Below are 13,978 nucleotides of genomic sequence, written 5' to 3'. Positions count from 1 at the left end.
TACTTACAACACACAATGTATACGGACGCAGAAGCATAGCATTTGTCAGCACTAAAGTTTGGAATATCATCCCATTCAGCATTAAGTCCATCTCGAACATTGCACCTGCTCTAAAAAAGTACATGCTATCAGAACAATACACCTCCCCTTACTGTTGAATTGATTATTTTTATTGCATTATATTAATTATATGTTTGCATGTTCAGCCTTGTTCAACTGCCTAGATTTATAACATGTTTGTAATGGATCCGAAACTAGCCACTGGCTAAGGATCCAGATGCCTCATTAGCTTTGTATATTTTTTCTGTGTAATAAACTTGAAATTGACTGGTACAGAGCCAACACCACCAAAAAATTTTGGCCAGTTACCATTTTATCAAAAAGTTTTGCTCTCTCACCAGGCTCACTTTTCACATTTACCACCTGCCGAGAGTGTTCCCACACACTTTCGAGCCACAAGGAACATGTACAGCAACAAGGAATAGGTACTGTACCTTAGGTACAGTGGGATCACAAGGAGTTCTCACCCTCCAGAGGCCCGCTTTTCAACAAAAATGCCCACTTGCCAACACAAACTTGTGTCATGGTCACAGAGGGCTCACTCTTAGGAGCACCGACTGCCTACCTCAAGGGGCCCCATGGGTGAGAAGATATCGAATTAGGTTGGTTACTGCATAATCGGTGAACATGGAAAAAGCAGTGTTAGTACAATGGCACAAAAGGAGAGTCGCAAAGTGCCAACAGCCATGGTCTTTATTGATTGTGAAAGTGACGCACATACAGAGACAAACCAAACGCGAAAAAAAAATGCAAAGGGGCAGAACAGTTCCGCATTTTCAAGCATACAGGCCAATTCTTTTTAATGTAGAGCCTCGTTAGCATCTCTTCATACGTCCCATTGTTCTAGCACTGTTATTGAAGCAGCATCTTCATATGGATGTTCCATAGTGTCTGAATAGTACAGTCAGGGACAAAAGTCTCCGGACCACGTGTTCCTCTAACGAAGCCGATAGCTCTGCTATTAGTCGGCGGCTGGAGACCACACTCGTGGAGGTAAAAGTTAAATTTTTGTTCTTTCATCTCCACAAGTGCGGTCTCCAGCCGCTGTCTGATAGTAGAGCTATAAGCTTCGTTTGAGGAACACGTGGTCCGGAGACTTTTGTCCCCGACTGTACATCACAAGATGTAATCCATGTTGGACTGCTCTCCAAAGAAAGCATTGTCTTGATGAGGCGAACAGTAGGTGCTCTCAACAATGTGTCCTTTGTGATCATGTAATATGTCTACACACTGGGGTGGCCACACTTACAGAACAGTGTTGCTGTATAGCTACCACTGTGGCTTCTCCTCAAGGATGGCAAGAAGTCTGGCAGTTTTTCTCTACATGCCTAAGGCCAGGATTGCCCAGGTCTCATTGGCCACAATTTGAACATGGCAGTGTTCAGTTAATCATGGAGAGGAGTGGTCCCACTGGCACAATGGCTTTCGTGAGCCATCTTGATGTAGAAAGGATTGGAACCAGTGAGGCTAATTTTTTTGTACAAACTGTTGCGCTTCATCAATGTTGACCTTTAATTTGCTTTTCGCTTACGACATACTACACAGCTGCTGTTGTATAACAGGGTGCTTCATATAATGAAGTTTGCACGCTCTCAGTGAAGTCATTGTGCCAGAAAGGGCAGAGAGAGTTAAAACTTCTGGCTGATTTGCAAGTGTCACCTTGAGATTATTTTTTCAAAGCGCCAGGAATGGATGTATGGCACGTCAATGCTGTCTATCGAAGAATATTCAACGCAGACCCACCTTGATGTTGCGCACTCTATAATAAAATCTATTCAGATGCCTTTTGAAGATAGCGGCATTGGCACAGTTTAATTCAGTACTGCATCCGTTGAATGGCTCCACTAGCTTTTTAAACGGGATGCTTCCACTGCATTAACAAATGCAAGTTGACGGTATTATAGCAAAAATTACAAGAACATGCACCCGAGCACAAATCACAATGCGCCGAACAGGTGCCAAGGAAAGTGACACACAGTTGACAGCAGCAGAAAATCTGGTGGGGTCGGGGAGGTCGCGGCCATCGCAGGACAGGCGAAGGTTGCAAGCTAGAAGGGGTCCTCAACCAAGTATCGACTCAGCTGGCTATGATGCTTCTGCCAGTTCCTAAAACATGGCACCACTGCTATACTCGGGGACAAATTTTCCGGTAATGGAGCGAAAGCAATGGTCTTGGAACACGCTCTCTATGTAGTAGAGAATAGTCCCCACTTGCAACAGTTCTCTTAAGACATCGTATATCGCCAATATGAGTTGTTTAAAAGATATAGCCGACTTTAAATCTTGACAGCCACAGAAAAAAATTTTCATTACAATGAATTTACTTGCCACGCCTAGTTACAAGAAGCTGCCATAGATGCCACCAGTTGCACCAGTGATGGTGTGAAGGTATAATGAATAAGTGAACGTTTCACAGAGACTGCAACATGCCAGGCAGGCAGTCACGCTGTCATAACTAGTTTCTGGAATGACATAGTAACGACACCTCCTCCCCTGTAGCCTTCCCTTTAAAGCCAAAAAAAGCCGTTGCCGGGCAGTATGTGCTGTGTACTGGCTACAGTGCTCAGCCACCTCCTAGGTTTCAATATCAGCCAGTTTCATCGCATCAAGCCCTCTCCCAACCTTTTCTTCCATTCGAGAGCCTTCATGCCTGCTCTACTAGTGCAGCACAAGGGAGAGAGCAGCCCTCAACTATGGAGATAGGTGGAGAAAGTTAATATTCTTTGCTAGGTGGCGTTTTATAGGACGGCATTCACTAGTCATGCAAGCACATGATGCCACATCATGAGGAGTAAACGAACTGAGAGTTCCTGTAACACAGTGAGCAAGGTGACTGGCATTGAAATAGGGGCGGGATTGACTCTGCATGCTCTGAACAGTGTTCAACTGATTTATGAACCGTACAATACGAGCTTTTCACTACTGCAAAACTAGCTCCATATGTCCCAAATTCTCTAAGCAATAGAGCTGCTTTTCAACAAAATTAGCAGAAACACGTTTTATTTGCAGAAACAGCTTAAAACCATCAGACTTTAAAAGAGACCTTAGCAAGTTGAGAGTGCAGTGCTTCCATATGATGGGCAGCAGCTGGGCTTGCACAAAACTTAGGTTAGGTTTGGTTAGGTTTATGGGGCTTAACGTCCCAAAGCGACTAAGGCTATGAGGGACGCCGTAGTGGAGGGCTCCGGAAATTTCGACCACCTGGGGTTCTTTAACGTGCACTGACATCGCACAGTACACGGGCCTCTAGAATTTCTCCTCCAAAGAAATTATAGCCGCCGCGGCCGGGATCGAACCCGCGTCTTTTGGGTCAGCAGCCGAGCACCATAACCGCTGAGCCACTGCGGCTGCACAAAACTGAACACCATAAACTTCCTGGGTGCAACAGGACAATTTATTAATGGCAAATTTATACATCACCTAGGAATTTTATAACAGCCATGTGTTCCCTGCTAACCTTGTGTTGCAAAGCAAACCTCTGCACACACTCTAAAGCTGAATCACCGAGGAATCCTGGAGGCAAGTCCCAGGTTAAATTAGGCAGCAGACAAAGTTCGTAACGAAGAATCTTGCTCACCATACATTAGCACAGATAATGCAGCTGAAAATTCTTGTTAGCAACACTTTCATGAGTAACGATATTTACCTCCTCAAGTGCTCACAAAACATGTAAACAAGATAAAAAACGAAACAAAAAAATTAAACTGCCCTCAATTTCCAGCACTACTGCACACAGATGCACTTCACTAAGCTTGCAGGTGAAACCGTCGAACCGTGGTTTATTATACCTCACCAGTCTCTGAACCAGTTCTTCACAAGAACGTCTGCATGGATGTCCCACAATCCACATCCTGTCCAGCTCCAGAGGACAGAAAAAAAAAAAAAAAAACTAAGCAATGGTACACTTTGTGTTTTCTCCAATGCAGACAGAAGTGTGCATGTTATGTACAAGCAGGGGTTTGCAGGCTCGCAAATGTTGCCAGCTCAGTCTACGTCCATTTTTTCGGTTACTTCTTCGGACTCTGTAGACTCGGACTGGGAGGGTGTGGCTGCTTCGGGGGCAGCTCGCGGAGGGGTCTCGGCCTTGGGCGGCTTTGGCGCTGCCGTGAGGGCCGCAAGAAGGACCTCCATGGCTCTCGTCTCCTCCCGGAAGCGTGCCACCAGCACCGGTGGATCCTCGTGCAGCGGGGCATTAGACAGGGCACCCATTGCGCCGTCAAACCAGCTCTGTCTTTCCTCCACCGCCTTTGCGAGTTTCTGGTAGACATCTTCCTGTGAGCGAGCCGCTAAGTCGACGAGAGCCTTGCGAGACTTCTGCAAGATCGCGCCCATCTCTTCTGCGGCGACCCCTCGTTCCTCGTGCTCCTTGCAACGATTTCGGATGGGCTGGCCAATCTCACGCAGGGCGTTCAGCTTCTCCACGTAGAGATTCTTCGCCACTTCTTCACCTTCGGTGTACAGCCAGTTCTCGGTCTCATTAAGCATGCTGAGGAACTTCTCCTTCTCGTTCTCGAGGACGTACAGCTTGTACTTCTCCGACAGGTGGTCCCGCATCTCACAGACGTACTCTTCCACAGCGTTCTTGGCGTCCACACGCTCTTTCTCCAACCGGTCCATCTGCACCATCTTGGCCTCGGACTCAATTAGGTGGTCCAACTCGGTGGGCGACAGCTGCGGTACCTGCGACTCGATTGGCAGTTCAAGTGCCTTGGTCTTTTCCTGCAAAAAAAGAGCGCGAGACAAAAGCAGTTAGGAACACGCTACTAACAGGCGGGGGCGGCAATGCCTACAGTTTTGGGTGGCTCGGGCCGCTCTTCCTTGTTGGCCTGGTTGTTGTTCTCAGGGACCTGGGCCTTTTCAGCTGGATCCCCTCCCTCGGCTGGGGGCACCTGGGGTAGTGGGTGGGGGGAACGGGGAAGAGTTTTTAGCATTTCCAGAGCACAAAGGGTGGGTGCTTTGCGAAAGGACACAAGACTGCAAAGGGGTGAGGGGGAGGGGGGCAGACTCACCTCATCGCCACACGCCGCCCCCGCCGCCGCTAGGTCGCCACCGTTTGAACACTTGTTGTCCTGGCCACTTGCCTGGCGGCCATCGTGCTTGATGCGGTCGACGGCCGAGGCAGACACCACGGAGAAGATGCCGTGCAGGTTCAGTCGCACTTTCACCTTGACCTTGGTGGCCTCGTTGTCAGACGAGGGTGCAACCTTGTTCACGCTGAAGGTGCCCAGCTGCAGGTCAGGGTAGGGCACTGCTGCATCAGCCGTGTACCTGGGTGCAATGTGTGCAAAGCAACTGTGAGAGAGGCCAGTAATCACGGCAGCTGAAGCTGTACATGCTTAATTTTTTGTACTATTGGCCTAGCGATTAATAAATATGTCGCTGCTCCACAGCTCTGCATCATTGCATAATGTGAAACGCAGCCCTACCTTACTGACTTAAGAAAGAGACTAACATAGCTGCACAAGGCATGCACTTGTGGTCTTGCAATGACATGCACAACACCCACACTACTAAACCAAACTAATATGCAAGAACGACCTACTACAACATAATAGGCAGGAATCATATTCATATTTGATTTACAATGCGAAATGAACTTGTATCTCACAACTGTGATAGACTGCTATCCATATTTAAATCGTACCCCAGTACAGAAGTACGAGACAAGGTAGGGTGTGCACAGAACGCAATGCATGCCTAGCCTCGCCCTGATCGTCGTTTTGCTGCCACATGGGTGACAGGCCAGCCCTCAAAGCGATTGAGCCAATTTACGTAACAATCTCTGGCAGGCTAGCTAGCAGGCGCATAATTTTAAAAGGGTAGGGCTGCGCGAAATGAACGAGGTAACAGCAGAAGGAACAAAGAGCGATGGTCTTATCCATTTGTTTCCTCTAGGCCCTCGTCCACTTCGCACTGTTCAAGCCGGCGCACTCACTTGGCTTCCAGCGTGAAGGGCTTGCTCCGGTAGAAGGTGAGCATCTTGCTGAATGGCACCTGGTGCCAGCGCGGGAACACCTCTGCGCGGCCCTCCTCGCCCTTTCCCGGTGCGTAGCACAGCTCGATCGGATACGGCTGCGCGTCCACCACCTGGAACTCGCGCACCTTGAAGATGGGCGACAGCATGGCGCACTGCAGCGCGCAGCCCCGCGCCACGGCCTCGTCCTGGTTGAGCGTCGTCGACGGCTCGCGGCCGAACACCTTGCGCACCAGCAGCTTGATGGCCGGCACACGCGTGCCGCCGCCCACCAGCTCGACGGCGTCGACGTCGGCGGGCCGCAGGCCGGCCTCCTGCAGCGCCCGCACCAGCGTGCGCTCGGTGCGCGCCAGGTGCTCTGCGGCCATCGCCTCGAACGCCTCGCGCTTCATCTTGCCCGCAACGTCGCGGTCGTTCATGAAGCACTCGATGTTGAGAGGCAGCTCGTGCGGGTTGGCGCTCATCTGCTTCTTGAGCTTCTCGCACTCGGTGATGAGCCGGATGAGCGCGCGCCGGTTGCTGGACACTTCCAGGTTGTAGCGTTCCTTGAACTCCTGCACGAAGTAGCGCACCAGCACCATGTCGAAGTCGCGGCCGCCGACGCTCTCGAAAGCCGTGGCCATCATCTTCAGCCGGTCTCGGTTGAAACCCACGATGCCAACCTGCAGCGCCGAGTGGCCCATGTCGACGAAGGCAACGATACGCGGCTTCTCCTCCGGTAGATCGTTCTTGTAGAAACCGTAGCTGAGGGCTATGGCAGTGGTCTCGTTCATCAGCTTCAGGCAGTTGAGCCCCGCGATGCGCGTCGCGTCCAGCATCGCCCTCCGCTCGGCATCCGTGAAGAAGTGGGGGACCGACACCACGCAGTCGTTCACTTTTATCTTCAACGCCGTCTCTGCAATGTCCTTTAACTTCGTAAACAGCATGGCTGTGATTTGCGTGATGGAGAAGCTCTTGTCTTCGTTTAGGTAGCGGACGCGGACGCCCACTCGCCCGTGGCCCAAGTCGACCAGCGAATACGGCAGGAACGTAGACTCGTGCTTGACTTGCGGGTCGCCCATTCTGCGGCCCTGAAGCCTCTTGAATCCAAAGACCGTGTTCCTCAGATTCGTCACCTGTTTGTTCTTGGCCGACACACCCAAGTCACGCGTCTTTTCGCCAAAGGCAACATAGGACCTGTCGAGAAGGGAATGCGATACAGAGTTACGCTCGCGAGCAGCCTGTCGGAAAACCGCCAGTCAACTCTCGCCCCTCAAAGGCCGCGTGGGCCGGCGGAGCCTTATTCGTGAAGGAAAAAGACACTAATGAATGAAAATTAACGTGCACAGCTTCCATCCGGTGATATGTGCCTGTCACGCGTGACATGAGGTTTCACGCAGGGTTCTACACCAAGAACTCGAGTTAAAAATTGGACAACTTACGGCGTGACTCGCTGGCTGTACTCATTGGCGATCGTTTCGATGCCACCGGCACGAGCAACCGCGATGAAGCAGTTCTCGTTGCCGAAGTCGAACCCGATCACTGACATGGTCACCTTTGGGCGACGACACACACAGCGCGGTGAATACGGTGTGCTCGCACTGATCACGAATGAATCGGCAGTGAGCTCGTAGCGGCAAAAGTAGGCCCCGCTTCGAGAACTTTCTCGACGTTCCCGTCGCGTTACTCGCCCCTCGCAACCCCAACGCTGCCGGTTAGACCCTTACGTCAGCAGAGGAAGAGGCCTCTCGACCAATCAAAAAATGCTTTGTGCTGTTGCGAGCTGCCGCCACGAGAGCATTTCCGCGTTGCGGTGCACGTTAGAATGATGATAGTGGTACAAAAATGTTAAAAAGAATTTATATATTAATTATCCACCTAAAACCAATAAAAAATCAAAAATAGATTGTAATACCGCTAACAAAAAGGCATATTGTTATTAAATAATGAACAGGACATTTTTACGTTCAAGCTTGATAAGCGTCCATAACCTTTTTACATAGAGTTTGAAACTCTATGCCTTTTTATGGCTTTCCACAGATAGGTTAGGTAAAATTAGTTAAAATCAAACCTCTTACTGTAGTGCGTTGTGTATAAAATGTACTCTGTTCTCTGCTTTTAGCATGGCTTTTAGCAGAGCTTAGATATACTTAATGAACTGCTACAACACTCAACGTAAATTTGTTACTTCTTTTTGTTTGCGTGAAGCACATTGTGCGGTCTGGCAAATAAGCATGATTTCTAGAATCAAATAAATTATCTAACATTGTAAGTTTTATGCGATTGTAGCGCTACAAAAATTACAGTGTCACAATGACACACTAGTTCAAGTCGGATTTCGAGTAGAGTGCAACCAGTGCAACTATGTGCAAATTCTGGCTTTTGCAGTGCCGCTCAGCTGCGCTCCGGAGTAAACGACCACGGATGTAATTTTGGGGAAGCCAGGAGGAGGGTTGCTATAATGGTAAGAGTTTACTTTACAGTGTGTCCGATTTTGTCTCTTATGATTAAATTTCATGCGTTTGTTTCGACTCTTGCACCGTTTTAGGCTTAGCCATTTTATTTTAGTAATGTTTGAGTCACTAGCTTGAGTTGTCATCGTCCATTGCTGCAATAATCGACACGCAATTCTCCTTTCTCTTGGCACGTCTTCAGCTCGCTAAGCTTCGACGTAAAGTACTTAAATTGCGTCATATGAGGCGATCTGTGCCGGGATAAATATCTCAATAAGTCGCCCGACACTTCCCACACTTGTTTCTGATCCGGCAGATGCCGAGGAGGGCCGAAGTAGATGCTTGCCCTCGGTCGTCTCCGATGGGAATTTTTTGCGATTCCAAACTGGCTCGTTAGAGCTTGGGTGTTCGACGTGGTAGTTCCTACATCACCCTTTGAAAATTTGATGAGCTACAGACAACGTGCTATGCAAGCAGAGCAAGAGCAAACGCTTTGCCCCTAAACATTGCTCAAGATAGCACCTCGCTTTCCGTTGCCGCACAAGGTGTCCTCCAGACGAACCGTGGGTTCGGTGAATTGTATCGACATGCCTCGTGCCGGTAAAGTCACGTAAATGCAGGCAGTACAATCAGGTTGTTCGCAGTGCACGACATTATCGCTTGTTATCGCTGCCACCGTTACCCCGCGGTAGTCGGGGTACGTTCATCGATCTGCATGGTTTCTGCCTGAGATTCCTATTTTTGACAGATGCTTGGGATAACTTCTGTCAGCGTCTTAAAAGTGAATAACCTTGCGTCTAAACCCGATCTTGCTTACTCTGCCGAAGGTACGGCTGCGGTCAAGCTTGTTAATAGCATCGCCGGCCTGAAACGGGAGCAGACGCGTGTCATACGTCAAAGGAAAAGCCCCCCGAACGCGGCGTAATAGCGTGGCGTCGAGCGCTCTCTGCTCCTGAAGCGGCTCTCGAGCAAGCGCAGTGGAGAGAATAAAAACAACGCCCTTTTCGCTCGCGTGCGTGCGCGCACATCAGAGCTGTCCTTCTAATGGGCTAAGCGGCTCGCTTCGTCGGAAGTGACACGATGAATTTCAGACTACGTGATACACCCCGGTTGACCCGCCGCCGCAGGTGCGCGCCGCGCGTTGATGCCGCCTGTCTCACGGCTGCAGACCTGGCGCGCGCGCGCCGAGCGTGCGAAGCTCGCTGCGTAGTGCAGAGGCGCTTGTCGTTGCGTTTGTTGCGGAAATATTCCTATGCAGTCGAGCGCAGAAGAAGGCTGGGAGCGGTGACGAAACGTCCGCTTTCCCGCTCTACAACCCTCCCTGTTTCCACTCGGCCCCAGTGTGCTTTTAGTGCGGCGACCGCGCACGGCAGCAGGAATCCGACCGTGTCCTATAGTCGCGGATCGTCGGTTCCCCGTGTCGGGAGAGGTGCGAGATGTAGCGCGGGTATTGCTGCGAGAGTCGCGTCAGTAGGACGTGCGACGGACAGAAAGGTGCTGTTTTTTCCACTGACTGTGTGCCGCGCACAGGGTTTGGGCTCCGACAATGGAAACTGAGCGTCTGGTCGGCGGAGGACCAACGGGCGAAGCAGGGCATGACTACGGAGGCCGTCCTCAGGACCACTCGGGCTCCAACTACCAAGCCTTGGCCACGGGCCACCCTCACCTGTTAGGGAAGTCTGCACACAGAGGACCGCATACTTCGGCGGCAACCGCTCGACACCGCGCCAGCAGCAGCAGTAGCGACGAAGAGATGATTGACATCTCCGGGAAGCCGTCTGAACAGCCCAGGGCATCGGGGGATGCTGTGGCCACATGTAGGGTCCAGGGTGAGTGCTCTGTTGTTTACGTATCTTTGTGGCTCATGCCTTGCATGGCGCGTTACCTTGTTTCTCAGTCTGATCCCAAGCTAGGGGTCTGTAGTCTTGTGGGGGAGCGAAGTCTAACGGAACAACTAACTGTGCAGCGGACACAGTGTGGGAAGGCTGCAGCATTGTACGTCCATTTGCATTCATGCAAACTCCAGGTGAATTGAAGTGATGAGTATTTGCAACAGCTGCTTAAACATGAGTGCTTTTTAAAGCGCAGCCCTTAGGCGCCTGTTCCTGGCTTCCACGTCATGGTCATTAGTGTTGTCGGCGTAGTCAGCAGCGTTGTTGGCGTAGTCGACATAACCGGTTGTCCGTTCCTCCGCTGTCGCCATGGCAGATGGCATTTTGCTTAGCTACTACCTACCACAGCTAGAGCAAAGGAATGGATAACTGGAAGATTGCTGCCACGGCAAGATCCCGGAGAGTAGCTAGAAGTGTAGCAGCCACCTGCTAGCAACGAAGAGCTGCACTCAAATTTCACATTACCCACTATCGTAATTGTCTGTCAGTTTTTTTTTGTTTGGTTGCCTTTCGTGAATCTGTTTCTGGCAGGAAAAATTTTGTATGCCTTGAAGAGGATAGGAGAAATCTATCTCAGGTTGAACTATTAAAGTTGGTTTTTTGGATGGTACTACTTTCATTGTTCTGATGGTTATTAGATAATTATTGATACAACCAAGATGAACTTTGTGATTGTGCATGGCTCATTCATTCATTCATTCATAAATTACAGAGAGCACCTTTAGACATTTAAGTGGACAGGTTACTTGCGGCATGAAAATTAAGAAGTTGCATGCATTGCATCGGCATAATGGCATGTCACTAGATGTCTAAAAAAAAAAAACAATCCAGTTTAGTCAATTTAGCCGTGGCACTATGGCAGACAATTTCCACCTTGTAAATGTGCATTTAGTGCAAATGCTAGAAGAAATAGAAGCATGCCAAAACCATCTTTTTCTTTTTTTGAACTAGGTACATATGCATTGCACTGTTTGGCTCACAACATTAATTTCTTGCAACTTAATTGCAGATTTTTTGAAGGGCAAAAACTACGGATAATATTGATTCCCATAAGCATAAACCTACCAACAGTTACGTGAAAAGCATCATTGGATCAGACCGTGGATAAAGTGATTTTTCCTCAGCATCAACTTTTGAATCGTGAAAAATACATTTGCTATCACAGCACACCTTTTTTTCTGTTTTGTGTTATTTCTGAATGCTAATTTGTTTGCTGATGTGTCAACCACTTTAGATATAATTATAGGTATTCTAGGCATGCTCAAATGCCTACCTCTACGTTGGAGGTATGCACTACAGCAGTCTTTCTTAGACTGAAAGTGCTGGGCATATTTCAAGTTCACATTAAACATGAGGCATAATTTTTGATGTTGTGGATATGAGTGAAGTAGAAACAAAAATGCTCCTGTCAAAATGGTTTTATTCTATGGTGCTAAGTAGACTTGAATCTCTTTCATCACTGGAGCATATTGTAAGTTGGGAATTCTACTGTGTAGTTAAAAAAAATTTTACGTACATAATGCAAAACTTGCTTTGAAGGGAATCTACAATTTCTAAAGTGAGCTTTTGTAAACGGACGTTGCACTGACGTGCAAAATGGATCCCAACTGTGTGTTGTCTCGGACAAGCAGTGCCAACAGCTGTTGCTGGTCCTACGTGTGCGCCGCAAAAAATCCAGCTGGTAAAGCAAACTCTGAGGCCTGCTGTGGCTGTGCGCGCTTTTCTAGACAGTTTTCGGAATGCCAAGCACACTACATGTTACCTCTGTTGTGTGCATCTTGCTGTCTATGCTGGGAAAGCTACGAAGTTTGCAACACGAGATTGTATTTTTGGTTTGTATTTGTTAATTTTGAGGGCTCTTTCTTCCTATCTATTCTTCCCTTTCTTTTTTTTACCTGAAGGATGAAAAACAATAACCTTAAATGTTGTTGAAGTCCCTTTATTCTAATCTATCCCATCAGTTAGTGCAACATCAAATGGCAGATTAGTGCTGATGAAATTGAAGTTAAACCTTCAGAAATTCAGAAGTCCTTGGTCAATTTAGGTGGTGAAGAGGAGGTATAAAAAGACTTAAGTTAGGCACATATTTGAAACAAAACAGGACTATAGAAAGTAGCATGTTTGGCTGAAGTTGAAAGAGTGGAGGCACCAAATTTCTGTTGTGCACTCTACTTTTTTTGAGTGATGCTCAAGACACTGATTAGTCAAAACAGGACCATAGAAAGTAGCATGTTTTGCTGAAGTTGAGAGTGGAGACACCAAATTTCTGTTGTGTACTTTTTTTTTTGGGGGGGGGGGGGGTGATGCTCAAGACACTAATTAGTAAACATGGATGGATTACTGTACAGAATTTGCCTGCGCCAGGTAAATAATTTATAATTGAATGTATTCTTGCATGTTGTTTCGGTTTCAGTTGGCGTATGATGGGTGTGACATATCACATGCAGGACTGAGGTCACATGAAGCGCGCAGAAACTGCATTATAATAATTTTGTCACCTTAATCCATTCACTGTTACTCTAGCCTTCCCCAGTAACAGGAATGACAGCGAGTGAACAAGCAGTTCTTTTACAGCAGTTTTTAAGTTATTAATTGCACTTAGGATAATATAAAATTTAAATAAATAATTTAGTTATACACTTCATTACGAAGTAGGCGGATTCCACGAGGTTAAAACATCGCAATGAAGAGTCTGATGTCTGCGCACCTTTGAAACAGTCATGCGTGTTGCAAAACTGTGAAAATTCTGATTCAAAGTCATTATTCCTCGTTGATTCTGTTCCCGGGTCATTTTACGGAGGCCCCGGGCAGCCACCGCAACCTCGGTCGGTTGCCGGCCCAGTAGTAGTTATCTCTGCAAGGTGTGCTCCGTCCGCCCTGTACACTCTTTCCTCTTATCGCGCTGCCTTCCCAGAGGGCCCTGCGCCTACTTGTCCGGCGCAGTTTTGTTTATCTGATCTTTTTTACGAAGACGACGGGTAGAGTAATAGCATCGCACGGACGCGCACCTTTTCTCCTGTCCAAATACCAATGACGGCATCTCACTCCAGCTGCACTCGCCTAGCAGGCGTCGGGGGCACCTGTGGCATTCTTTGGCGCGGAAATGATCTCGAGAGCTCGTGGCGATAGTGACTGCCTGGCGATGGCGGCACTTCGCGTATGTTGTTGTCGGCCTTGAAGAACGCTCTTACCGCAGTCCTTTATATTCAATTGCTAGGTCTCGGCGACTTAAATAGCTCCAAGTAGACGGATGGCGCAACTGCTTCTGACTGAGAGATAACCTAATTTCTTTCGTGAATGCGCTGAAAAATGTCAGACGTAGGTGAATTGCATCACTTCGCTGGACGGATGGCGCAACCGCTTCGCTGGCTTGCAGTCTCCGCGCTCGAGGTCCGGTAAAAGCGCGTTGTCGCCCTGGCGCATTACTATGGCGGACATGACGGAAGCCGGCAGTCACCGAAGCCAAGGTAGACGGGGGATTTTTTTTTAACATTTGTGGTGGTGTTCATCAGTGGGGGACTAATGGGGTAATTACTTTTAAACATAATTGATTAGGAGGCAGAAGAAAAACAACCACATGCCGCCGGTGGGATCCGAACCCACGGCCTCCGAATTTCGCG

The 13,978-nt window shown here is 48.6% G+C and overlaps 2 protein-coding genes across 3 annotated transcripts in view; one reads left to right on the top strand and one right to left on the bottom strand.

The window, feature by feature from the left end:
- Positions 1–3,043: 3,043 nt before the first annotated feature.
- Positions 3,044–7,746, bottom strand: Hsp110 (heat shock protein 70Cb). The gene is made up of 5 exons (XM_089563362.1): positions 7,456–7,746; positions 5,996–7,210; positions 5,070–5,328; positions 4,851–4,949; positions 3,044–4,779 (listed from the first exon to the last, which is right to left on the bottom strand). Exons 1-5 carry the CDS (start codon positions 7,560–7,562, stop codon positions 4,045–4,047), a joined length of 2,415 nt encoding a protein of 804 aa, XP_089419488.1. The 5' UTR covers positions 7,563–7,746; the 3' UTR covers positions 3,044–4,044.
- A 604-nt stretch (positions 7,747–8,350) lies between these two features.
- Positions 8,351–13,978, top strand: part of ClC-c (chloride channel protein 3) — a 95,013-nt gene continuing 89,385 nt past the window's right edge. For both annotated transcript variants that reach the window (XM_089563344.1, XM_089563341.1), the window contains exons 1-2: positions 8,351–8,477; positions 9,997–10,295. In XM_089563344.1, coding sequence (XP_089419470.1) covers positions 10,013–10,295 — 283 coding nt within the window. In that variant the 5' untranslated portion in view covers positions 8,351–8,477; positions 9,997–10,012. The remainder of the gene's footprint in view (positions 8,478–9,996; positions 10,296–13,978) is intronic.

The sequence above is a fragment of the Amblyomma mixtum genome, chromosome 1 (assembly GCF_055824585.1).
Source record: "Amblyomma mixtum isolate Tamu chromosome 1, ASM5582458v1, whole genome shotgun sequence".
Lineage (NCBI taxonomy): Eukaryota > Metazoa > Arthropoda > Arachnida > Ixodida > Ixodidae > Amblyomma > Amblyomma mixtum.
This window is presented reverse-complemented; position numbering and strand designations above follow the sequence as displayed.